Source organism: Coturnix japonica, unplaced genomic scaffold (genome assembly GCF_054131305.1).
Source record: "Coturnix japonica strain WE unplaced genomic scaffold, WE-NBRP24 Scf098, whole genome shotgun sequence".
NCBI lineage: Eukaryota > Metazoa > Chordata > Aves > Galliformes > Phasianidae > Coturnix > Coturnix japonica.
Window position 1 is genome coordinate 126,428 of NW_028189001.1, and position 27,464 is coordinate 153,891.

At 55.7% G+C, this 27,464-nt stretch overlaps 1 protein-coding gene and 1 long non-coding RNA gene across 4 annotated transcripts; one reads left to right on the forward strand and one right to left on the reverse strand.

Annotated features, from left to right (window-relative positions):
- Positions 1-1,728: 1,728 nt before the first annotated feature.
- LOC146751326 (uncharacterized) lies at positions 1,729-21,200 on the reverse strand. 3 transcript variants are annotated; one of them, XM_085534771.1, is made up of 4 exons: positions 21,080-21,196; positions 10,295-10,529; positions 8,384-8,499; positions 1,729-5,447 (listed from the first exon to the last, which is right to left on the reverse strand). In XM_085534771.1, exons 1-4 carry the CDS (start codon positions 21,099-21,101, stop codon positions 2,863-2,865), a joined length of 2,958 nt encoding a protein of 985 aa, XP_085390897.1. In that variant the 5' UTR covers positions 21,102-21,196; the 3' UTR covers positions 1,729-2,862. The 3 variants fall into 3 exon arrangements, 2 of the variants coding, with proteins under 2 accessions (XP_085390897.1, XP_085390898.1); XM_085534772.1 differs by lacking the exons at positions 10,295-10,529; positions 21,080-21,196 and adding an exon at positions 9,047-9,169; XR_014941666.1 differs by lacking the exons at positions 1,729-5,447; positions 8,384-8,499; positions 10,295-10,529 and adding an exon at positions 10,560-12,589 and having other exon boundaries at positions 21,080-21,200.
- A 2,137-nt stretch (positions 21,201-23,337) lies between these two features.
- Positions 23,338-27,327, forward strand: LOC146751327 (uncharacterized). The gene is made up of 2 exons (XR_014941667.1): positions 23,338-23,470; positions 27,288-27,327. It is a non-coding gene; the product is annotated as an uncharacterized LOC146751327 (long non-coding RNA).
- Positions 27,328-27,464: the final 137 nt, after the last annotated feature.

A 27,464-nucleotide genomic window follows, 5' to 3' on the forward strand; every position in this document is an offset into this window, starting at 1 on the left:
CCCATAAACCCTATAAAGACCCTACTGGGACCCAAAGGGACCCCATAGGGGGCCCCAAAACCCCATAGGGCACAATGGGGACCACCCACTCCAATAGAGGACCCTATATCCCCCATAGGCCACAATGGGGCCCTATATCCCCCCATAGGCCACAATGGGGCCCTATATCCCCCCATAGGGCACAATGGGGCCCTATATCCCCCATAGGGCACAATGGGGCCCTATATCCCCCCATAGGCCACAATGGGGCCCTATATCCCCCATAGGCCACAATGGGGCCCTATATCCCCCCATAGGCCACAATGGGGTCCATATATCCCCCATAGGGCACAATGGGGCCCTATATCCCCCCATAGGCCACAATGGGGCCCTATATCCCCCCATAGGGCACAATGGGGCCCTATATCCCCCCATAGGGCACAATGGGGCCCTATATCCCCCCATAGGCCACAATGGGGCCCTATATCCCCCCATAGGCCACAATGGGGCCCTATATCCCCCCATAGGGCACAATGGGGCCCTATATCCCCCATAGGCCACAATGGGGCCCTATATCCCCCCATAGGCCACAATGGGGCCCTATATCCCCCCATAGGCCACAATGGGGCCCTATATCCCCCCATAGGGCACAATGGGGCCCTATATCCCCCCATAGGCCACAATGGGGCCCTATATCCCCCCATAGGGCACAATGGGGCCCTATATCCCCCCATAGGCCACAATGGGGCCCTATATCCCCCCATAGGCCACAATGGGGCCCTATATCCCCCCATAGGGCACAATGGGGCCCTATATCCCCCCATAGGCCACAATGGGGCCCTATATCCCCCCATAGGCCACAATGGGGCCCTATATCCCCCCATAGGCCACAATGGGGCCCTATATCCCCCCATAGGCCACAATGGGGCCCTATATCCCCCCATAGGGCACAATGGGGCCCTATATCCCCCCATAGGGCCACAATGGGGCCCTATATCCCCCCATAGGGCACAATGGGGCCCTATATCCCCCCATAGGGCACAATGGGGCCCTATATCCCCCATAGGCCACAATGGGGCCCTATATCCCCTCATAGGGCACAATGGGGCCCTATATCCCCCCATAGGCCACAATGGGGCCCTATATCCCCCCATAGGCCACAATGGGGCCCTATATCCCCCCATAGGGCACAATGGGGCCCTATATCCCCCCATAGGGCACAATGGGGCCCTATATCCCCCCATAGGGCACAATGGGGCCCTATATCCCCCCATAGGGCACAATGGGACCCTATATCCCCCCATAGGGCACAATGGGGCCCTATATCCCCCCATAGGCCACAATGGGGCCCTATATCCCCCCATAGGCCACAATGGGGCCCTATATCCCCCATAGGCCACAATGGGGCCCCCCATACGTGCAATACACCCCCCCTGCCCCATATCCCACGTGACTTGTGACCCCCCCCCCCCATATTTCCCCCCATTTCCTTTATTTTGAAGCAATAAAGATCATAAAAAACCCCCCAAAAAGACCAGAATTCACCTCAAAAATCGCACGCTCGCTGATTGGCTGCCGCTCGAAATCGGCGGCGCTGATTGGCCGACGGGACGGGAGGGCGGGGCGAGCGTCGCTTAGCAACGCGCACTTCCGCTCCGCGACGGGCGCGGGGTGATGACGTCAACCGGAAGCGCCGCAACATCCGGGGTTTCACAACCCGGAAATGACAGCGAGGAAAGGGGGCGGGGCCAAGAGAAGTAAGAAACGTTTTTATTGGCTGCTTCCATCCATCGCCCCTCCCCTTTAATATATAGCATCTATATACATACAATGACGTCATAAGGCTTCCATAGGCCCCGCCCACCCCTATAGGCACTTATAGGCCCCGCCCCCAGCCCCATATTTGGTATTAATAAAGGAAGGGGGCGGGGCTTAGAGCGAGGGGGGCGTGGTCATGAGATGATTGACAGCCGGGAGGGTAGAGAGAGGGGGGGCGGGGCTTGCTGGGGATTTGCATAAGTGGGCGGGGCTTAACGGGGCGAGGCTTCTGATTGGCTTAAGGGCAATTGTTATTAAAGGGTCGGGGTTTAAGGGAGGGGGCGGGGCTTCACGGTAGGGATTTGCATATATGGGCGGTGCTTAAGGGGACGGGGGCTTCTGATTGGCTTAAGGGCAATGGTTAGTAAAGGGGCGGGGCTTAAGGGAGGGGGCGGGGCTTGTAAGAAAGTGGGCGTGGTCAGGAGGTGATTGACACATGGAAGTGAATGGGAAGTGAGGAAAGGGGGCGGAGCTTCCGGGATAGAGATTAGCATAAATGGGCGGGGCTTATTGGGGGGTAGGGATTTGCATAAGTGGGCGGGGCTTAAGGAAGGGGGCGGGGCTTATTTGGGGTAGATAAAGGGGAGGGCTTCCCTAATTAAGGCCCCTTCATTAATTAAGGCCTCTTCATTAATTAAGGACCCCACACCATCATTAAGGTTCCCATAAGGCAAGTTCCCCCCACCCCTAATTAAGGCCCTGACATAATTAAGGATCCCTACGCTAATTAAGGGCCCCCATGCTAATTAAGGGCCCCCATGCTAATTAAGGGCCCCCATGCTAATTAAGGCCCCTATATAATTAAGGCTCCGATACAATTAAGGCTCCTCCCTCCTAATTAGCATATCTTCCTCATTAAGGCTCCCTCCATTTAAAGGGCTTCCCCCATTAATTAAGGGGACTCCCCCCTTTTAATTAGAATATATGCAAATAAGGGTCCCCCCATTAATTAAGGGGCCCAACCCCCCATAATGAGGGCTCACATCATTAATTACCCGCCCACCCACTAATTAAATGACCCCCCCCCCCCCCGTTTGCCCAGGGGGTAAAGAGCTCCCTAATTAATTAATTAGTGTTAATTAAGGCCTTAATTACCGCCCCCCCCCCTCCCTCCTCCCTCCAGCGCCGCATAAAGCGCAGCTTAGGGGGACCCCCGCCACTTCCGCTTCCTCCTACTTCCGCTTCCGGTAAAATGGCGGCCGGAATGGGAGGGAGGTCATCGTCGCTGAGGTCAGTGACCTCCACTTCCTCCGAGTCCCCTTCCGCTTCCGGTATATCGGTCACGTGACCGGAAATAGGGGTATCTCCTTGGCCGGAAGTAGGAATCACGTGGCCGGAAGTGACCCCAGTACCCGGAAGGACTGAGTCGTTTTGATCCCTCTCGTCACCTGAGCAGACCCCGTGACCGGAAGTGATCCCGTGACCTTTGGTACACTCTGGGGCGGAAGTGACCCCGTGACCTGAGGTGACCCCGGCAGCCTCTCCTTGACCTGAACTAACCACGTGATCGGAAGTAGAGACCACGTGACCTGATGTAGCACCCTTGAGACCGGAAGTCGCACCCCCATGACCGGAAGTAGCAACCTCGTGACCGGAAGCAGGATTTCCATGACCGGAACTAGCATACCCATGACCGGAAGTAGAACCCCCATGACCGGAAGTGTCACCCCCATGACCGGAATTGTCACTCCCATGTCCGGATGTAGCAGAAGCAGCAACGCCATGACCGGAAGTAGAACCCCCATGACCGGAAGTAGCTCCCCTTTGACCGGAAGCAGCAACCCCAAAACCGGAAGTAGCTCCACCACGACCGGAAGTACCAACCTCTTGACCGGAAGTATCACCCCTTTGAGCGGAAGCAGCTACCCCAAAACCGGAAGTAGCTCCCACATGACCGGAAGTATCAACCTCCTGACCGGAAGTGCCACCCCCATGACCGGAAGTAGCTCCGCCATGACCGGAAGTAGCAACCTCTTGACCGGAAGTGTCACCCCCTTGACCGGAAGTAGCTCCGCCATGACCGGAAGTGTCATCCCCGTGACCGGAAGTAGCTCCGCCATGACCGGAAGTGTCATCCCCGTAACCGGAATGCCTACCCCCTTGACCGGAAGTAGCTCCGCCATGACCGGAAGTCCCACCCCCGTGACCGGAAGTCCCACCCCCATGACCGGAAGTAGCTCCGCCATGACCGGAAGTGTCACCCCCGTGACCGGAAGTCCCACCCCCATAACCGGAAGTCCCACCCCCTTTCCCTTTCCCCCTCCTTCCGGGTGGGGGGGGCTGCAGTTTAAAGGTGGGGGGGGGATCCCGATGATGGGGGGGGATGGGAGGGGGAGGGGGGGGACAAAATGGCGGCGGGCTGAGGTGATACGAACTGATCCGGGCCGCCAAACAACGGGCCAGATCCTCAGAACTGAACGAGAAATAGGGAGACCCCCCAGGAACCCCATTAACAGCAGCCAGGAGGTGGGGGGAGCCACCGGGACTTATATGGGGCGATTGGGGGGTAAAATGGGGAGAATTAGGGCCAAAATGGGGGGATTTAGGCTCAAAATGGGGGGATTTAGGCCCAAAATGGGGAGATTTAGGCCCAAAATGGGGGGATTTAGGCCCAAAATGGGGGGATTTAGGGCCAAAATGGGGAGATTTAGGCCCAAAATGGGGGGATTTGGGCCCAAAATGGGGAGATTTAGGCCCAAAATGGGGGGATTTAGGCCCAAAATCGGGAGATCCGGCCCCAAAATAGGGGGATCCGGCCCCAAAATGAGGAGAATTAGGCCCAAAATGGGGCGATTTGGGCCCAAAATGGGGAGATTTGGGCCCAAAATGGGGGGATCCGGGGCTGAAATGAGGAGATCCAGCCCCAAAATGAGGAGAATTAGGGCCAAAATGGGGGGATTTGGGCCCAAAATGAGGAGAATTAGGGCCAAAATGAGGAGAATTAGGGCCAAAATGGGGGGATCCAGCCCCAAAATTTGGAGATCCAGCCCCAAAATGGGGAGATTTGGGCCCAAAATGGGGGGATCCAGGCCCAAAATGGGGGGATCCGGGCCCAAAATGAGGAGATTTAGACCCAAAATGAGGAGATTTAGACCCAAAATGGGGGGATCCGGCCCCAAAATTGGGCGATTTGGGCCCAAAATGAGGCGAATTAGGGCCAAAATGGGGCGACCCCCCCCCAAATAAAGGGCTGTGGGTGGGGGATGGGCTGTAGGGCAGCTGTGGGGATAAAGGAGCCAACCCCCCCCCTCCCCCCCCAGCCCCGAATGGGCTGCAGGGGTAGAAGCGGAACAATGTGGGTCCCCCCCCCCCATTGGTGTCGCTGTTTAACCTGAGGGGGGGTCCTGGATACGGAGCCCCCCCCCCGATATCAATGGGATCATCCGGATCCAACGTGGCGTCGCTGCAGTCGCTCAGAGACCCCCGAGGTCTCGGGGGGGGGCGGCCATGTTGGATGGGGGGGGCTCCTCCTCCTTCCTCTCCTCTTCCTCCCCCCCCCCCCCCTCCAAGGAGGGAGGAAGAGGATGAGGAGGGAGAGAGTCCATCCAAGGGGGGGAATAGGAAATGGGGGGGGGCTCTTCCTCTTCCTCCTCCTCCTCCTGAAGACCCCCCGGTGGGGATGGGGGGGGCGCTGTGGGGCACGGGGGGGCCTATGGGGGGGGGAAGGGGGGGGTGAGAGGTGTGGGGTGGGGGAGGTATGGGGGGGATATGGGGGGCTATGGGGGGTCTATGGAGGGTCTATGGGGGGTTATGGGGGGCTATGAGGGAATATGGGGGGGATATAGGGGTCTAGGGGAGAATATGGGGGGGTAATGGGGGTCTAGGGGGGTCTATGGGGGGTACTTGGGGGTCTATGGGGGAATATGGGGGGGTAATGGGGGTCTAGGGAGGTCTATGGGGGGTACTTGGGGGTCTATGGGGGAATATGGGGGGGTAATGGGGGTCTAGGGAGGTCTATGGGGGGCTATGGGGGCTATGGGGGGGTCTATGGGGGGTACTTGGGGGTCTATGGGGGAATATGGGGGGGTAATGGGGGTCTGTAGGGGGGCTATGGGGGGGTCTATGGGGGGTATTTGGGGGTCTATGGGGGAATATGGGGAGGTAATGGGGGTCTGGGGGGGAATATGGGGGGGTAATGGGGGTCTAGGGGGGTCTATGGGGGGTCTATGGGGGCAGCAATAGGGGTCTATGGGGGTCTGTGTGGGGTAATGGGGGGATATGGGGGGTAATGGGGGTCTAGGGGGGTCTATGGGGGGCTATGGGGGCTATGGGGGGGGTCTATGGGGGGTACTTGGGGGTCTATGGGGGAATATGGGGGGGTAATGGGGGTCTAGGGGGGTCTATGGGGGGCTATGGGGGGGACTATGGGGGGTATTTCGGGGTCTATGTGGGTCTATGGGGAGGTAATGGGGGTCTGGGGGGGAATATGGGGGGGTAATGGGGGTCTAGGGGGGTCTATGGGGGCAGCAATAGGGGTCTATGGGGGTCTGTGTGGGGTAATGGGGGGATATGGGGGGTAATGGGGGGATATGGGGGGTAATGGGGGTCTAGGGGGGTCTATGGGGGGCTATGGAGGGTCTATGGGGGGTATTTGGGGGTCTATGGGGGTATTTGGGGGGGACTATGGGGGGTATTTGGGGGTCTATGGGTGGGTAATGGGGGTCTATGGGGGGTCTATGGGGGCAGCAATAGGGGCCTATGGGGGTCTGTGTGGGGTAATGGGGGGCTATGGGGGATAATGTGGGTCTAGGGGGGTCTATGGGGGGCTATGGGGGGGACTATGGGGGGTATTTGGGGGTCTATGTGGGTATATGGGGGGGTAATGGGGATCTAGGGGGGTCTATGGGGGGGTAATGGGGGTCTATGGGGGATCTATGGGGGCAGCAATAGGGGTCTATGGGGGTCTGTGTGGGGTAATGGGGGGATATGGGGGGTAATGGGGGTCTAGGGGGGTCTATGGGGGGGTCTATGGGGGGTACTTGGAGGTCTAAGGGGGAATATGGGGGGGTAATGGGGGTCTAGGGGGGTCTATGGGGGGGATATGGTGGTCCATGGGGGAATTAAAAGGGAATATGGGGGGGATATGGGGGTATTTGTGGGTCTATGGGGGAATATGGGGAGGTAATGGGGGTCTGGGGGGGAATATGGGGGGCTATGGGGGGGTCTATGGGGGGTATTTGGGGGTCTATGGGGGGCTATGGGGGCTATGGAGGGTCTATGGGGGGTATTTGGGGGTCTAAGGGGGAATATGGGGAGGTAATGGGGGTCTAGGGGGGTCTATGGGGGGCTATGGGGGGACTATGGGGGGTATTTGGGGGGCTATGGGTGGGTAATGGGGGTCTAGGGGGGTCTATGAGGGGGATATGGGGGGGATATGGGGGTCTATGGGGGAATTAAGAGGGAATATGGGGAGTCTATGGGGGTCTGTGAGGGAATATGTGGGGCAATGGGGGTCTGTGGGGTATCTATGGGGTATCTATGGGGCGCTATGGGGTATCTATGGGGCGCTATGGGGTGTCTATGGGGCACTATGAGGTATCTATGGGGTATCTATGGGGCGCTATGGGGTATCTATGGGGCGCTATGGGGTGTCTATGGGGCGCTATGGGGTATCTATGGGGTGTCTATGGGGCGCTATGGGGTATCTATGGGGTATCTATGGGGTGTCTATGGGGCGCTATGGGGTATCTATGGGGCTCTATGGGGTGCTATGGGGTCTCTATGGGGCAGCTATGGGGTATCTATGGGGCGCTATGGGGTATCTATGGGGTATCTATGGGGTGTCTATGGGGCGCTATGGGGTATCTATGGGGCTCTATGGGGTGCTATGGGGTCTCTATGGGGCAGCTATGGGGTATCTATGGGGCGCTATGGGGTATCTATGGGGCGCTATGGGGTGTCTATGGGGCGCTATGGGGTGTCTATGGGGCGCTATGAGGTATCTATGGGGCAGCTATGGGGTGTCTATGGGGTATATATGGGACGGCTATGGGGTATCTATGGGGCAGTTATGGGGTATCTATGGGGCGCTATGGGGTGTCTATGGGGCACTATGAGGTATCTATGGGGTATCTATGGGGCGCTGTGGGGTATCTATGGGGCGCTATGGGGTATCTATGGGGTGTCTATGGGGTGTCTATGGGGCAGCTATGGGGTATCTATGGGGCGCTATGGGGTATCTATGGGGCGCTATGGGGGATCTATGGGGAAGCTATGGGGTATTTATGGGGCTGCTATGGGGTATCTATGGGGCAGCTATGGGGCGCTATGGGGTATCTATGGGGCGCTATGGGGTATCTATGGGGCGCTATGGGGTATCTATGGGGTGTCTATGGGGTGTCTATGGGGCGCTATGGGGTGTCTATGGGGCGCTATGGGGTATCTATGGGGCAGCTATGGGGTATCTATGGGGTATCTATGGGGCGCTATGGGGTATCTATGGGGTATCTATGGGGCACTATGGGGTGTCTATGGGGCAGCTATGGGGTATCTATGGGGCACTATGGGGTGCTATGGGGGATCTATGGGGTATCTATGGGGCACTATGGGGTGCTATGGGGTATCTATGGGGCGCTGTGGGTCTCACCCGTCAGCCCCAGCTCCAGGAAGGGGCAGCTGACCAAAACCAATTTGCTGAAGTTGAACTTGTAGGTGAAACGTTTCCCCTTGGTCTTGTGCAGGATGCGCTTGTTGTAGTAGTACCTATAGGGCACAGCCCCATAGAGACCCATAGAGATACATAGAGACCCAGAGAGACACATAGAGACACATAGGGACACATAGAGACCCATAGATACAACATACAGCCCCATAGAGACCCATAGGGATCCATAGAGACCCATAGGGACACATAGAGACCCCATAGAAAGTCATAGGGACCCATAGAGACCCCATAGAGCCCCATATACACCCCATAGAGCCCCATAGACCCCACATATCTCCCCATATCCCCCCATATAACCCCCTTAGGACCACATATCTCCCCATATCTCCCCATAGACACCCCATATCTCCCCATAGACACCCCATATCTCCCCATATAACCCCCTTAGGACCCCATATCTCCCCATAGAAGCCCTATATAACCCTATACATCACCTCAAAGCCCTGCTGAGCTTGTCGTAGTTCATGTGTGGTTTGCACTTCCTGGCCCCCCACAGATGCGCCATAGAGCCCCATAGACACCCCATAGAGCCCCATAGACACCCCATAGAGCCCCATATCTCCCCATAGAAGCCCTATACATCACCTCAGAGCCCTGCTGAGCTTGTCGTAGTTCATGTGTGGTTTGCACTTCCTGGCCCCCCACAGACACCCCATAGAGCCCCATAGACACCCCATAGAGCCCCATAGACACCCCATAGAGCCCCATATCCCCCCTTAGGACCCCATATCTGCCCCATATCTCCCCCTGTCTGCCCCATATCTCTGACCTCAGAGCCCTGCTGAGCTTGTCGTAGTTCATGTGTGGTTTGCACTTCCTGGCCCCCCACAGACACCCCATAGAGCCCCATAGACACCCCATAGAGCCCCATATCTCCCCATAGACATCCCATATCCCCCCATATCCCCCCATATAACCCCCTTAGAACCCCATATCTCCCCATAGACACCCCATAGACACCCCATAGAGCCCCATAGACACCCCATATCTCCCCATAGACCCCCTATATGTTACCTTAAAGCCCTGCTGAGCTTGTCGTAGTTCATGTGTGGTTTGCACTTCCTGGCCCCCCACAGACACCCCATAGAGCCCCATAGACACCCCATAGAGCCCCATATCCCCCCATATAACCCCCTTAGGACCCCATATCCCCCCATATCTCCCCATATAACCCCCTTAGGACCCCATATCTCCCCATATAACCCCCTTAGGACCCCATAGACCCCCATATCTCCCCATATAACCCCCTTAGGACCCCATATCTCCCCATAGAAGCCCTATATGTTACCTTAAAGCCCTGCTGAGCTTGTCGTAGTTCATGTGTGGTTTGCACTTCCTGGCCCCCCACAGACACCCCATAGAGCCCCATAGACACCCCATAGAGCCCCATAGACACCCCATAGAGCCCCATATAACCCCCTTAGGACCCCATATCCCCCCATATCCCCCCATATAACCCCCTTAGGACCCCATATCTCCCCATATCTCCCCATAGACACCCCATATCTCCCCATATCTCCCCATATAACCCCCTTAGGACCCCATATCCCCCCATATCTCCCCATAGACACCCCATATCCCCCCATATCCCCCCATATAACCCTCTTAGGACCCCATATCCCCCCATATCTCCCCATAGACACCCCATATCTCCCCATATAACCCCCTTAGGACCCCATATCTCCCCATAGGAGCCCTATATAACCCCATATCTGCCCCATATCTCCCCATATAACCCCCTTAGGACCCCATATCCCCCCATATCTCCCCATATCTGCCCCATATCTCCCCATATCTCCCCATAGAAGCCCTATATCCCCCTATATCTCTCACCTTAAAGCCCTGCTGAGCTTGTCGTAGTTCATGTGTGGTTTGCACTTCCTGGCCCCCCACAGACGCGCCACCTCGTCGGGGTCCTTGATGACGAACTCCCCGTAGTCGCCCTGCCAGGCGATGACGTGCCGGTAGCGCTCCTGGCGCAGCAGCTCCAGGATGAAGTGCCACAGCTGGATCTGACGGGAGCCGGGGCTCGACTCCGCCTTGTAGGCCCACTCGGGGAATGCTAGGCCTATATATGGGATATATGGGGTTATATAGGGCTCCTATGGGGAGATATGGGGTCCTAAGGGGGTTATATAGGGCTCCTATGGGGAGATATGGGGTCCTAAGGGGGTCCTAAGGGGGTTATATGGGGAGATATGGGGGGATATAGGGGGGTTATGGGGAGATATGGGGTTATATGGGGAGATATAGGGGGGATATGGGGTCCTAAGGGGGTTATATGGGGAGACATGGGGTTATATGGGGAGATATGGGGGGATATGGGGCAGATATGGGGTCCTAAGGGGGTCCTAAGGGGGATATATGGGGTCATAAGGGGGTTATATGGGGGGATATGGGGTTATATGGGGGTTATATGGTGTTATATGGGGAGATATGGGGCAGATATGGGGCTATATAGGGCTCCTATGGGGAGATATGGGGTGATATGAGGTCCTAAGGGGGTCCTAAGGGGGTTATATGGGGAGATATGGGGGGATATGGGGTCCTAAGGGGGTTATATGGGGAGATATGGGGTCTTAAGGGGGTTATATGGGGGGATAAGGGGGTTATATGGGGGCATATGAGGCTCTATGGGGTGTCTATGGGGCTCTATGGGGCTCTATGGGGCTCTATGGGGCTCTATGGGGTGTCTATGGGGCTCTATAGGGCTCTATGGGGTGTCTATGGGGCTCTATGGGGTGTCTATGGGGCTCTATGGGGCTCTATGGGGTGTCTATGGGGCTCTATGGGGTGTCTATGGATGAAGTGCCACAGCTGGATCTGACGGGAGCCGGGGCTCGACTCCGCCTTGTAGGCCCACTCGGGGAATGCCAGCCCTATAGATGGGGTATATGGGGTTATATAGGGAGATATGGGGCAGATATGGGGTTATATAGGGCTCCTATGGGGAGATATGGGGGGATATGGGGTCCTAAGGAGGTTATATGGGGAGATATGGGGTCCTAAGGGGGTCCTAAGGGGGTCATATGGGGAGATATAGGGTTATATGGGGAGATATGGGGGATATATGGGGAGATATGGGGTCGTAAGGGGGTTATATGGGGTTATATGGGGTCATATGGGGGTTATATGGGGGGATATGGGGTCCTAAGGGAGTTATATGGGGGGATAAGGGGAGATATGGGGTCCTAAGGGGGTTATATGGGGAGATATGGGGGGATATTGGGGGTTATATGGGGAGATATGGGGCAGATATGGGGTTATATAGGGCTCCTATGGGGAGATATGGGGTCCTAAAGGGGTTATATGGGGGGATATGAGGCTCTATGGGGTGTCTATGGGGCTCTATGGGGCTCTATGGGGCTCTATGGGGTGTCTATGGGGCTCTATAGGGCTCTATGGGGTGTCTATGGGGCTCTATGGGGTGTCTATGGGGCTCTATGGGGCTCTATGGGGTGTCTATGGGGCTCTATGGGGCTCTATGGGGTGTCTATGGGGCTCTATGGGGTGTCTATGGATGAAGTGCCACAGCTGGATCTGACGGGAGCCGGGGCTCGACTCCGCCTTGTAGGCCCACTCGGGGAATGCCAGCCCTATAGATGGGATATATGGGGTTATATAGGGCAGATAGGGGGAGATATGGGGGGATATGGGGTCCTAAGGAGGTTATATGGGGAGATATGGGGGGATATGGGGTCCTAAGGGGGTTATATGGGAGGATATGGGGAGATATGGGGTCCTAAGGGGGTTATATGGGGGGATATGGGGCTCTATGGGGTGTCTATGGGGCTCTATGGGGCTCTATGGGGTGTCTATGGGGCTCTATGGGGTGTCTATGGGGCTCTATGGGGCTCTATGGGGTGTCTATGGGGCTCTATGGGGTGTCTATGGGGTGTCTATGGGGCTCTATGGGGTGTCTATGGGGCTCTATGGGGCTCTATGGGGTGTCTATGGGGCTCTATGGGGTGTCTATGGGGTGTCTATGGGGCTCTATGGGGTGTCTATGGGGCTCTATGGGGTGTCTATGGGGCTCTATGGGGTGTCTATGGATGAAGTGCCACAGCTGGATCTGACGGGAGCCGGGGCTCGACTCCGCCTTGTAGGCCCACTCGGGGAATGCCAGCCCTATAGGGGGTTATATAGGGTTATATAGGGCAGATATGGGGAGATATGGGGTTATATAGGGCTCCTATGGTGAGATATGGGGTCCTAAGGGGGTTATATGGGGAGATATGGGGAGATATGGGGGTTATATGGGGTCCTAAGGGGGTTATATGGGGAGATATGGGGCTCTATGGGGTGTCTATGGGGCTCTATGGGGTTTCTATGGGGCTCTATGGGGTGTCTATGGGGCTCTATGGGGCTCTATGTGGTTGTGGGGGAGCTATGGGGCGCCTCATAGAAGCTGCCCCATAAGTGGCCCCATAAGTGCCCCCCCCCCATAGACTGTGGGTCTCTGTTTTCAGCTATGGGGGGGGATGGGGGCGGTGACGTCATCGGCGCTTTCAATGGGGCTTCTGTTCTATGGGGCCGCGGCGCCAGGCACGGGGGGGGGGGGGGGGGGCTGCCCCATAAGTGCCCTATAGAACCCAGAGCTGCCCCATAAGTGCCCTATAGGAACCCAGAGCTGCCCCATAAGTGCCCTATAGGAACCCAGAGCTGCCCCATAAGTGCCCTATGGGAACCCAGATCTGCCCCATAAGTGCCCTATAGGAACCCAGAGCTGCCCCATAAGTGCCCTATAGGAACCCAGAGCTGCCCCATAAGTGCCCTATAGAACCCAGAGCTGCCCCATAAGTGCCCTATAGAACCCAGAGCTGCCCCATAAGTGCCCTATGGGAACCCAGAGCTGCCCCATAAGTGCCCTATGGGAACCCAGAGCTGCCCCATAAGTGCCCTATAGGAACCCAGAGCTGCCCCATAAGTGCCCTATAGGAACCCAGAGCTGCCCCATAAGTGCCCTATGGGAACCAAGAGCTGCCCCATAAGTGCCCTATGGGAACCGAGAGCTGCCCCATAAGTGCCCTATGGGAACCCAGAGCTGCCCCATAAGTGCCCTATAGGAACCCAGAGCTGCCCATAAGTGCCCTATGGGAACCCAGAGCTGCCCCATAAGTGCCCAATAGAACCCAGAGCTGCCCCATAAGTGCCCTATGGGAACCCAGAGCTGCCCCATAAGTGCCCTATAGGAACCCAGAGCTGCCCATAAGTGCCCTATGGGAACCCAGAGCTGCCCCATAAGTGCCCTATGGGAACCCAGAGCTGCCCCATAAGTGCCCTATAGGAACCCAGAGCTGCCCCATAAGTGCCCTATGGGAACCCAGAGCTGCCCCATAAGTGCCCTATGGGAACCCAGAGCTGCCCCATAAGTGCCCTATGGGAACCCAGAGCTGCCCCATAAGTGCCCTATGGGAACCCAGAGCTGCCCCATAAGTGCCCTATGGGAACCCAGAGCTGCCCCATAAGTGCCCTATGGGAACCCAGAGCTGCCCCATAAGTGCCCTATGGGAACCCAGAGCTGCCCCATAAGTGCCCTATGGGAACCCAGAGCTGCCCCATAAGTGCCCTATGGGAACCCAGAGCTGCCCCATAAGTGCCCTATGGGAACCCAGAGCTGCCCCATAAGTGCCCTATGGGAACCCAGATCTGCCCCATAAGTGCCCTATAGGAACCCAGAGCTGCCCCATAAGTGCCCTATAGGAACCCAGAGCTGCCCCATAAGTGCCTATGGGAACCCAGAGCTGCCCCATAAGTGCCCTATGGGAACCCAGAGCTGCCCCATAAGTGCCCTATGGGAACCCAGAGCTTGCCCCATAAGTGCCCTATGGGAACCCAGAGCTGCCCCATAAGTGCCCTATGGGAACCCAGAGCTGCCCCATAAGTGCCCTATGGGAACCCAGAGCTGCCCCATAAGTGCCCTATGGGAACCCAGATCTGCCCCATAAGTGCCCTATAGGAACCCAGAGCTGCCCCATAAGTGCCCTATAGGAACCCAGAGCTGCCCCATAAGTGCCCTATGGGAACCCAGAGCTGCCCCATAAGTGCCCTATGGGAACCCAGAGCTGCCCCATAAGTGCCCTATAGGAACCCAGAGCTGCCCCATAAGTGCCCTATAGGAACCGTATCTATAGGTAGGGGGTATAGGAACCCCCTATAGGGGGGGGGGGGGGGGGCTCTTAAAGGGACCGCGTCCCAAATAAAAGTCCCTAAACGAGCCCCAAACAAACCCCCCTAAAATCGCCCGAAATGACCCAAAATCCCCCGAAATGAGCCCGAAAAATGGTCGAAACGGCCTCGACTGGATGGAAAAAGGAAAGTTTGGCATCAAAAATGAGCCAAAAAGGGGAGAATTGAACCCAAAAATGCCCCCCCCCCCCCCCCCCCCATACACACTTTAATGGTGGCGGAGGGAAACGTGGCGCTGCCCCTCCCCCCCCCAATGGGGAACGGGAAATGGGGGGAAATAGGGGGAAATTGGGGGGAAATGAGGGGAAATGGGGGGAAATTGGGCAATAAATGGGGGAAATAGGGGGGAAATGGGGCAAATAGGGGGAAATGGGGCAATAAATGGGGGAAATAGGGAGGAAATGGGGGGAAATAGGGGGAAATTGGGCAAAATAGGGGGAAATAGGGGGAAATAGGGGGAAATTGGGCAATAAATGGGGGGAAAATGGGGGGAAATAGGGGGAAATTGGGCAAAATAGGGGAAATAGGGGGACATAGGGGGGAAATGGGGGGAGAAATAGGGCTAAAGGGGGAAATAAGGGGGAAATGGGGTGATATGGGGGGAAATGGGGCTATAAATGGGAAATAATGGGGGAAATGGGGCTAAAGGGGGGGAAATAGGGGGAAAATAGGGGGAAATTGGGCAATAAATGGGGAAATAGGGGGGAAATGGGGGGAGAAATGGGGCTAAACGGGGGAAATAAGGGGGGAAATGGGGTGATATGGGGGGAAATAGGGGGAAATTGGGCAAAATAGGGGGAAATAGGGGGGAAATGGGGGGAAATAGGGGGAAATTGGGCAATAAATGGGGGAAATAGGGGGGAAATAGGGGGAAATTGAGCAATAAATGGGGGAAATAAGGAGGAAATGGGGAAATAGGGGGAAATAGGGGGGAAATAGGGGGAAATAGGGGGAAATAGGGGGGAATAGGGGGAAATAGGGGGAAATAGGGGGAAATAGGGGGAAATAGGGGGGAAATAGGGGGAAATAGGGGGAAATAGGGGGGAAATAGGGGGAAATAGGGGAAATAGGGGAATAGGGGGAATAGGGGGAAATAGGGGGGAAATAGGGGGAAATAGGGGGGAAATAGGGGGAAATAGGGGGAAATAGGGGGAAATAGGGGAAATAGGGGGGAAATAGGGGGAAATAGGGGGAAATAGGGGGAATAGGGGGAAATAGGGGGAAATAGGGGAGGGGGAAATAGGGGGAAATAGGGGGGAAATAGGGGGAATAGGGGGAAATAGGGGGAAATAGGGGGAAATAGGGGGAAATAGGGGGAAATAGGGGGGAAATAGGGGGGAAATAGGGGGGAATAGGGGGGAAATAGGGGGGAAATAGGGGGAAAAGGGGGGAAATAGGGGGAATAGGGGAAATTGGGGGAATAGGGGGAATGGGGGGAAATGGGGCAATAAATGGGGGAATAGGGGGGAAATAGGGGGGAATGGGGGGAGAGAAATGGGGCTAAACGGGGAAATAAGGGGGAAATGGGGTGATATGGGGGAAATAGGGGGAAATTGGGCAAAATAGGGGGAAATAGGGGGGAAATGGGGAGAAATAGGGGGAAATTGGGCAATAAATGGGGGGAAAAATGGGGAAATAAAGGGGAAATAAGGGGGAATGGGGCTAAAGGGGGGAAATAGGGGGTAAATGGGGAGAAATGGGGATAAAGGGGGGAAATAAGGGGGAAATTGGGGGGATATGGGGCTATAAATGGGAAATAATGGGGGAAATGGGGGGGAAATGGGGGAAAATAGGGGGAAAATTGGGCATAAATGGGGGAAAAGGGGGAAATGGGGAAAATAGGGGAAATTGGGCAATAAATGGGGGAAATAGGGGGGAATAGGGGGAAATGGGGGGAAATTGGGCAAATAGGGGGAAATAGGGGGAAATAGGGGGAAATAGGGGGGAAATAGGGGGGAAATAGGGGGGAAATAGGGGGGAAATAGGGAAAATAGGGGAAAATAGGGGGAAATAGGGGGAAATAGGGGGAAATAGGGGGGAAATAGGGGAAATAGGGGGAAATAGGGGAAATAGGGGGAAATAGGGGGAAATGGGGGGGAAATGGGGGGAAATAGGGGGAAATGAGGGGAAATAGGGGGAAATAGGGGGAAATAGGGGGGAAATAGGGGAAATAGGGGGAAATAGGGGGGAAATAGGGGGGAAATAGGGGGGAAATAGGGGGGAAATAGGGGGAAATAGGGGGGAAATAGGGGGGAAATAGGGGGGAAAATAGGGGGAATGGGGGGAAATAGGGGGAAATAGGGGGGAAATAGGGGGAAATAGGGGGGAATAGGGGAAATAGGGGGGAAATAGGGGGAAATAGGGGGAAATAGGGGGAAAATAGGGGGAATAGGGGGAAATAGGGGGAATAGGGGGGAAATAGGGGGGAAATAGGGGGAAATAGGGGGAAATAGGGGGAAATAGGGGGGAAATAGGGGGAAATAGGGGGAAATAGGGGGAAATAGGGGGAAATAGGGGGAAATAGGGGGGAAGGGGAAATAGGGGGAAAGAGGGGAAATAGGGGAAATAGGGGGAAATAGGGGGGAAATAGGGGGAAATAGGGGGAAATAGGGGAAATAGGGGGAAATAGGGGGAATAGGGGGGAAATGGGGGGAAAATAGGGGGGAATGGGGCAAAATAGGGGGAAATTGGGCAAAATAGGCGGAAATGGGGCAAAATAGGGGGAAATGGGGCAATAAATGGGGGAAATAGGGGGGGAAATGGGGGGAGAAATGGGGGGAAATAGGGGGAAATTGGGCAAAATAGGGGGAAATAGGGGGAAATGGGGGGAGAAATGGGGCTAAAGGGGGAAAATAAGGGGGGAATGGGGTGATATGGGGGGAAATGGGCCATAAATGGGAAATAATGGGGGAAATGGGGCTAAAGGGGGGGAAATAGGGGGTAAATGGGGAGAAATGGGGTTAAAGGGGGGAAATAAGGGGGGAAATAGGGGGGAAATAGGGGAAATAGGGGGGAATAGGGGGAAATAGGGGGGAAATAGGGGGGAAATAGGGGGGAAATAGGGGGGAAATAGGGGGAAATAGGGGGAAATAGGGGGAAATTGGGCAATAAATTGGGGGAAAATGGGGAAATAAATGGGAAATAAGGGGGGAAATGGGCTAAAGGGGGAAATAGGGGGAATGGGGGGAAATAGGGGGAAATAAGGGAGGAAATGGGGCAATAATGGGGGAAAATGGGGGGAAATAGGGGGAAATGGGGCAAATTAGGGGGAAATAGGGGGGAAATGGGGCAAAATAGGGGGAAAATGGGCAATAAATGGGGGAAATAGGGGGGAAATGGGGGGGAATGGGGGGAAATAAGGGAAATAGGGGGAATGGGGGGAAATTGGGGGAAATTGGGCAATAAATGGGGGAAATAGGGGGGAAATGGGGGGAGAAATGGGGCTAAATGGGGGAAATAAGGGGGAAATGGGGTGATATGGGGGAAATAGGGGGAAATTGGGCAAAATAGGGGGAAAATAGGGGGAAATGGGGGGGAAATGGGGGGGAAATAGGGGGAAATAGGGGGGGAATAGGGGAAATAGGGGAAATAGGGGAAAATAGGGGGGAAATAGGGGGGAAATAGGGGGAAATAGGGGGGAAATAGGGGGAATAGGGGGGGAAAATGGGGGAAATAGGGGGGAAAGGGGGGAAATAGGGGGGGAATAGGGGGATAGGGGGAATAGGGGGAAATAGGGGGGAAATAGGGGGGAGGAAATAGGGGGGAAATAGGGGGAAATAGGGGGGAATAGGGGGGAATAGGGGGAAATAGGGGAAATAGGGGGAAAATAGGGGGAAAATAGGGGGAAAATAGGGGAATAGGGGGAAATAGGGGAAATAGGGGGAAATAGGGGAAATAGGGGGAAATAGGGGGGAAATAGGGGGAAATAGGGAAAATAGGGGGAAATAGGGGGAAAATAGGGGGAAATAGGGGGGAAAATAGGGGGAAATAGGGGAAAATTGGGGGGAAAGGGGGGAAAATAGGGGAAAATAGGGGGAATAGGGGGAAAATAGGGGGAAATAGGGGGAAAATAGGGGGAAATAGGGGGGAAATAGGGGGAAATAAGAGGAAAAAGGGGGAAATAGGGGAAAATTGGGGGGAATAGGGGGAAATAGGGGGGAAATAGGGGGGAAATAGGGGGAAATAGGGGGAAATAGGGGGGAAATAGGGGGAAATAGGGGGAAATAGGGGGAAATAGGGGGAAATAGGGGGAAATAGGGGGGAAATAGGGGGGAAATAGGGGGGAAATAGGGGGAAATAGGGGGGGAAATAGGGGAAATAGGGGGAAATAGGGGGAAATAGGGGGAAATAGGGGGGAATTAGGGGGAAATAGGGGGGAAATAGGGGGGAAATAGGGGGAAATAGGGGGAAATAGGGGGAAAATAGGGGAAAATAGGGGGAAATAGGGGGGAAATAGGGGGGAAATAGGGGGGAAATAGGGGGAAATAGGGGGGAATAGGGGGGAAATAGGGGGAAATAGGGGGAAATAGGGGGTAAATAGGGGGGAAATAGGGGGAAATAGGGGGGAAATAGGGGGAAATAGGGGGAAATAGGGGGGAAATAGGGGGGAAAATAGGGGGAAATAGGGGAAATGGGGGGAAATAGGGCAAATAGAATTAAATGGGGGGAAATGGAGGGTAAAAATGAGGGAATAGGGGGGAAATGGGGAAAAAAGGGGGAAATAGGGGGGAAAAGGGCCAATAAAGGGGAAATGGGGAGAAAGGGAAGGAAAAGGGGCAGAATAGAAGGAAATGGGGGGGGAAATAGGGGGAAAATAGGGGGGAAATGGGTGGAAATGGGGATAAAAGAGGGGGAATGGGAAGAAATGGAGGAGAAAGGGGGGGAAGAAAATGGTGGGGAAATAGGGGGGGAATGGGCCAATAAAGGGGAAGGGGGGAAATGGGGGGGAAATGGGGTGAAAGGGAAATAAGGGGAAAATAGGGGAGAAATGGGGGGAAATGGGGGAAATGGGGGAAATAGGGCAAAATGGAAGGAAATGGGGGCTATATGGGGGGATATGGGGGTTATATAGGGGGTATATGGGGGGATATATGGGGATATGGGGGATATAGGGGGGATATGGGGGGATATGGGGGTTATATGGGGGGATATGGGGGGATATGGGGGGATATAGGGGGATGTAGGGGGATATGGGGGTATTAATGGGGGGTAATGGGGGGGATATGGGGGGGATATGGGGGGATATAGGGGGATATGGGGGATATAGGGGGATATGGGGGGATATGGGGGGATATGGGGGATATGGGGGATATGGGGATGTGGGGGGGAGGGAAGCAAAGGGGGCGGAAATGAACTTCAAAAGTGGCCAAATGGGGGAAAATTGGGGGCAAAAAGGCTGAAAACGGTCAAAGTGGGGAATAATGGGCAAAACAGGCCGAAATCGGGGCAAAAAAGGGCAATTTTGGGGCTTTTTGGGGCATTTTCGGATCTTTTGGGGTCGTCCCCCCCCCGAAGCCACGTGGTTCGGCTCCGCCCCATGGACCCCCCCCCCATAGACCCCCATAGACCCCCATATAGACCCCATAGACCCCGATATAGACCCCCATATAGACCCCATAGACCCCGATATAGACCCCGTAGACCCCCATATAGACCCCATAGACCCCCGTATAGACCCCCATATAGACCCCATAGACCCCCCCATAGACCCCATAGACCCCGATATAGACCCGTAGACCCCCATATAGACCCCATGGACCCCCATATAGACCCCATGGACCCCATAGACCCCCATATAGACCCCATAGACCCCCCCATAGACCCCCATATAGACCGCATAGACCACATAGACCCCCCCATAGACCCCCATATAGACCCCATGGACCCCATAGACCCCCATATAGACCCCATAGACCCCCCCATAGACCCCCATATAGACCCCATAGACCCCCATATAAACCCCATAGACCCCATATAGACCCCATAGACCCCCATAGACCCCCATATAGACCCCATAGACCCCCATAAACACCCCATAGACCCCATATAGACCCCATAGAGACCCCGTAGACCCCATAGACCCCCATATAGACCCCATAGACCCCCATAGACCCCCATATACCCCCCTATAGACCCCATAGACCCCCATATAGACCCCATAGACCCCATAGACCCCCATAGACCCCCCTATAGACCCCATAGACCCCCATATAGACCCCCATAGACCCCCTATAGACCCCATAGACCCCCATATAGACCCCATAGACCCCATAGACCCCCATAGACCCCATAGATCCCCCATGGACCCCATAGACCCCCCTATAGACCCCATAGACCCCCATATAGACCCCATAGACCCCATAGACCCCATATAGACCCCATAGACCCCATATACCCCCATATAGACCCCATAGACCCCATAGACCCCACCTGTTTCTGTCGGGGGTTTCATCGTTACGACGTCGCTGCGACCCCCCCCCCCAACAACCACGAAGCCACGCCCCCTTCTCTAAGCCACGCCCCTTTCCCCTAACCACGCCCCTTTTGCTCTAACCACGCCCACTCCGAGCGCTCGACCAATCGCTGCGCAGCGTTTAGGACACGCCCCCCTTCTTGGCCACGCCCACTCGGTCGTAGAGTAAAGCGGAGGGGGCGTGGCCTCGTTGGTGACGTCATATTTTAGGGGCGTGGCCTAGGCGTACGTGACTCTATAGAGGGCGTGGCTACAGAAGTGACGTCACACAGGGGGCGTGGTCTCGTTCTATTGGTCTCTATGGAAGGGGCGTGGCTACGTGGCCATGCCATGATTACAGCGCGGCTTCTGATTGGTCGATGGGACAGCGAAGGGCGTGGCTACGATGGGGGCGTGGCCCTCGTTCCGAGGTGGGGTGAGGCCACGCCCCCGATGACGTCACCGGGTGGGGGGGGGCAGCACGCGGCCGCCACGTGTGGGCGGAAGGGGGGGGGGGGGGGGGGAGGGATAGAAGCCCCCCCCCCTTTTTATCCCCCCCCCACCGCCATATTGAAGCCCCTCCCCCCCCCATGGCGCCGTCGGGTCGCGATCGATGGGGATCGATGGGGCTGAGGGGGCAGAACGGCGCCATCGCCCCCCACACCCCCCACATCCCCCTTCTTTAATAGCTCCCCCCCCCCCCAAATTAATTAGGCTTCTCGTTAATTAAGCCGCAAACGAGTGATCGCAGCTCTATGGGGTGTCTATGGGGCTCTATGGGGTGTCTATGGGGCTCTATGGGGTGTCTATTGGGCTCTATGGGGATCTATGGGGCTTTATAGGGCTCTATGTGGTGATATGGGGTGCCTATGGGGCTCTATGAGTCTCAGTGGGGCTCTATGGGGTGTCTATGGGGCTCTATGGGGCTCTATGGGGTGTCTATGGGGCTCTATTGGGCTCTATTGGGCTCTATGAGTCTCAATGGGGCTCTATGGGATGTCTATGGGGCTCTATGGGGTGGCTATGGGGCTCTATTGGGCTCTATTGGGCTCTATGAGTCTCAATGGGGCTCTATGGGATGTCTATGGGGCTCTATGGGGTGTCTATGGGGCTCTAAGGGGCTCTATGGGGTGTCTATGGGGCTCTATGGGGTGTCTATGGGGCTCTAAGGGGCTCTATGGGGTGTCTATGGGGCTCTAAGGGGCTCTATGGGGTGCCTATGGGGCTCTATGGGGTGGCTATGGGGCTCTATTGGGCTCTATGGGGCTCTATTGGGCTCTAAGGGGCTCTATGGGGCTCTATGGGGTGCCTATGGGGCTTAATGATTATTATGGGGAGCTGTTAAGGCTGGGTGGTGATTATTGAGGGGTTAATTAGGGTGTAATTAGGGGGAGGGAGGAATTAGAAGCGGCAGTTCTACATGTAAATCAATGCGGGGTGTAATTAGGGGGCAGTAATTAGGTATGGTAATGAGATGGGACGTTATTAAGTGGTTAATTATAAGGGGTCCTATAGAGCCCCATAGACACCCCATAGAGCCCTATAGAGCCCCATAGACACCGCATAAAACCCCATAGAGCCCCATAGACACCCCATAGAGCCCCATAGAGCCCTATAGAGCCCCATAGACACCCCATAGAGCCCCATAGAGCCCTATAGAGCCCTATAGAGCCCTATAGACACCCATAGAGCCCTATAGAGCCCCATAGACACCCCATAGAGCCCCATAGAGCCCTATAGACACCCCATAGACACCCCATAGAGCCCATAGAGCCCTATAGACACCCCATAGACACCCCATAGAACCCCATATTGCCCCATAGAGCCCCATAGAGCCCCATAGACACCCTAAATTGCCCTATAGGCTCTCCATAGAGCCCCATCTCACCCCATAGAGCCCCACAGACACCCCATGTCACCCCATAGACACCCCATGTCTCCCCACTCATTAATCCCCCCTCCCTAATTACATCCCTGCCCTTATTCCCGTCCCTCCGCCATTCCCCCATTCACTCCTATTACCCCCCAAGCCCCGCCCCTTGTGGGCGTGTCCTACCCTTAGCCCCGCCCCCTTCCCGCTCAGGCCCCGCCCCCTTCCCTTTAGCCCCGCCCCCTCCGGCCGCGTCCTCGCCCCGCCCCTCTCCCATCTCCTCGCCCTCCCATTGGTCGAACCCTTCATCCAATCGCCTCCCCCCGCGGTGACCTCACCCCGCTCTCCCATTGGCCAGCCGGCGCCCCTCCCCCCTCCTCCCTCCTCACGTGACGGGGGCGCGGCCGCTGATTGGCTGCGTTCGGCCGGCGGCGGCTCCGCTGTTGCTGAGGGTTCAGCGCGGGGCCCGGACGGGGCCGGAACGGCGGGAAACGGCCCGGTGAGCTCATTAATATGCAAATGACATGCAAATGAGGCGCGGTGCATCACGGGGGAGGTTCCATAGCGGGGCTCTATGGGGGTTCCCCCCCCTCCCCATAACATAGCGATGAAGGAGGGGGGGAAAGGGGGCGGGGCCTGCGCGGGGGGTGATGGGTAATGGAGTCCGCTCCCATGAGGCTTTGCGCGGCAACGCGGGGCATGACGGGTAAAGGAGGCCGAGATGGGGGGGGTGGGGGAAGGACTACGGCTCCCAGCGTGCACCGCGCGGGGTAAACAAGGCCGGGCCGAGCGCTGATTGGTTGTTAGGAGAGAAGCGCCGCCCATCGCGCGCTGCGATTGGTTGTTTTTGTGGCGGAGGGTTGGGATTGGATGACGCGGGTGTCAGTCAGCGCGGAGTGGGCGGTGATTGGGCGGAGCTGATGGGGAGCGCCATGTTGTGGGCGGGGTTAGAGTGCGGAAGTTGGGCGGCGGACCGGAAGTGGGGCGAGAAAGAAGGAAGTGGGGATGCAAGGCGGAAGTGGGGGGTGAGGGCCGGAAGTGGGGGGCTGCGGGGGGGGGTCCCTATGGGTCTCTATCGGTCTCTATGTATCCCTATGGGTCTCTATGGGTCCCTATGGGTCTCTATGGGTCCCTATGGGTCTCTATAGGACCCTATGGGTCTCTATGGGTCCCTATAGGGTCTCTATGGGGCTCTATAGGGTCTCTATGGGGCTCTATGGGTCTCTATTGGTCTCTATGGGTCCCTATAGGGTCTCTATGGGGTCTCTATGTGTTCCTATGGGTCCCTATGGGTCCCTATGGGTCTCTATGGGGCTCTATAGGGTCTCTATGGGGTCCCTATGGGGTCTCTATGGGGCTCTATGGGGTCTGTATTGGTCTCTATGGGTCTCTATGGGTCCCTATAGGGTCTCTATGGGTCTGTATAGGTCTTTATGGGGTCTCTATGGGGTCTCTATTGGGGTCCCGATGTATTGGGGGGGGTCTCATATGGGGTGGGGTCATTGACCCATAGATTCAATGGGGGGGTGGTCTCCATTGAGCATGGAATGGGGGGGGTCTCTATGTTCTATGAGGGGGGGGTCTATGTGTTCTATGGGGGGTCTCTTATATGTGGGGGTCTCTATGTTCCTATGGGGCTCTATGTGTTCTATGGGGGGTCTCTATGTTCCTATGGGGGCCTATGTGTTCTATGGGGGGTCTCTATGTTTCTATGGGGGTCTATGTGTTCTATGGGGGGGTCTCTTATAAGGGGGGGTCTCTATGTTCCTATGGGGGTCTATGTGTTCTATGGGGGGGTCTCTTATAAGGGGGGGTCTCTATGTTCCTATGGGGGTCTATGTGTTCTATGGGGGGTCTCTATGTTTCTATGTGGGGGTCTCTATGTTCCTATGGGGGTCTATGTGTTCTATGGGGGGGTCTGTTATATGGGGTGGGGTCTCTATGTTCCTATGGGGGTCTGTGTATTCTATGGGGGGGTCTCTATGTTCCTATGGGGGTCTATGTGTTCTATGGGGGGGGTCTCTTATAAGGAGGGGTCTCTATGTTCCTATGGGGGTCTATGTGTTCTATGGGGGGGTCTCTTACATGGGGGGTCTCTGTTTCTATGGGGCTCTATGTGTTCTATGGGGGGGGTCCCATGTGTTCTATGGGGGGTCTCTTACATAGGGGGGTCTCTATGTTCCTATGGGGGTCTATGTGTTCTATGGGGGGGTCTATGTATTCTATGGGGGGGTCTCTTATAAGGGGGGGTCTATGTTTCTATGGGGGTCTATGTGTTCTATGGGGGGGTCTCTTATGGGGGGTCTCTATGTTTCTGTGTGGGGGTCTCTTATATGGGGGGGTCTCTGTTTCTATGGGGGGGGTCTCTATATTCCTATGGGGGTCTATGTGTTCTATGGGGGGGGTCTCTTATAAGGGGGGGTCTATGTGTTCTATGGGGGGGGTCTCTATGTTCCTATGGGGTCTATGTGTTCTATGGGGGGTCTCTTATATGGGGGGGGTCTCTATGTTCCTATGGGGGTCTGTGTATTCTATGGGGGGGTCCTATGTGTTCTATGGGGGGGTCTCTGATATGGGGGGGTCTCTATGTTCCTATGGGGGTCTATGTGTTCTATGGGGGGGGTCCTATGTGTTCTATGGGGGGGGTCTCTTACATGGGGGGGTCTCTATGTTCCTATGGGGGTCTATGTGTTCTATGGGGGGGTCTCTCATATGTGGGGGTCTCTATGTTCCTATGGGGGTCTATGTGTTCTATGGGGGGGTCTCTTATATGGGGTGGGGTCTCTATGTTCCTATGGGGGTCTATGTGTTCTATGGGGGGTCTCTATGTTCCTATGGGGGTCTATGTGTTCTATGGGGGTCTCTATGTTCCTATGGGGGTCTATGTGTTCTATGGGGGGGTCTCTATGTTCCTATGGGGGTCTATGTGTTCTATGGGGGGTCTCTTATATGGGGTGGGGTCTCTATGTTCCTATGGGGGGTCTATGTGTTCTATGGGGGGGTCTCTTATATGGGGTGGGGTCTCTATGTTCCTATGGGGGTCTATTTGTTCTATGGGGGGGTCTCTCATATGTGGGGGTCTCTATGTTCCTATGGGGGTCTATGTGTTTTATGGGGGGTCTCTTATATGGGGGGGTCTCTATGTTCCTATGGGGGTCTATGTGTTCTATGGGGGGGTCTCTATGTTCCTATGGGGGTCTATGTGTTCTATGGGGGGGTCTCTTACAGGGGGGGTCTCTATGTTCCTATGGGGGTCTGTGTATTCTATGGGGGGGGTCCTATGTGTTCTATGGGGGGTCTCTTATATGTGGGGGTCTATGTGTTCTATGGGGGGCGGTCTCTTACATGGGGGGGTCTCTATGTTCCTATGGGGGTCTATGTGTTCTATGGGGGGGTCTCTATGTTCCTATGGGGGTCTATGTGTTCTATGGGGGGTCTCTTACATGGGGGGGTCTCTATGTTCCTATGGGGGTCTACGTGTTCTATGGGGGGGTCTCTATGTTTCTATGGGGGTCTATGTGTTCTATGGGGGGGGTCTGTTATATGGGGTGGGGTCTCTATGTTCCTATGGGGGTCTGTGTATTCTATGGGGGGGGTCCTATGTGTTCTACGGGGGGTCTCTTATATGGGGGGGGTCTATGTGTTTCTATGGGGGTCTATGCATTCTATGGGGGGTCTCTATGTTCCTATGGGGGTCTATGTGTTCTAATGGGGGGGTCTCTATGTTCCTATGGGGGTCTGTGTATTCTATGGGGGGGTCCTATGTGTTCTATGGGGGGGTCTCTTACATGGGGGGGTCTCTATGTTTCTATTGGGGTCTATGTGTTCTATGGGGGGGTCTCTATGTTTCTATGGGGGTCTATGTGTTTCTATGGGGGGGGGTCTCTCATATGGGGGGGTCTCTATGTTCCTATGGGGGTCTATGTGTTCTATGGGGGGGTCTCTTATATGGGGGGGGTCTCTATGTTCCTATGGGGCTCTATGTATTCTATGGGGGGGTCTCTTATAATAGGGGGGTCTCTGTTTCTATGGGGGTCTATGTGTTCTATGGGGGGGTCTATTATATGGGGGGGGGTCTCTATGTTCCTATGGTGGTCTATGTGTTCTATGGGGGGGTCTCTATGTTTCTATGGGGGTCTATGTGTTCTATGGGGGGGGTCCTATGTGTTCTATGGGGGGGTCTCTCATATGGGGGGGTCTCTCTGTTTCTATGGGGGTCTATGCATTCTATGGGGGGGTCTATGTGTTCCTATGTGGCTCTATGTATTCTATGGTGTCTCCCATTGCCCCCTAACCCCCTTTACCCCCCCCCACAGGTCTCCTCCCCCCGCACCATGAAGCCATCGGGTCGCCGTGGGGGGGGCACTTCCTCTTCCTCTTCCTCTTCCTCCGCTTCCTCTTCCTGTTCCCCCCCCCAAGGCCGCCCCAAACGCCGCCCCCCCCCCCCCGCCCCACACCCGGACCCCCCCCCCCCATCCCCATCCCCATCCATT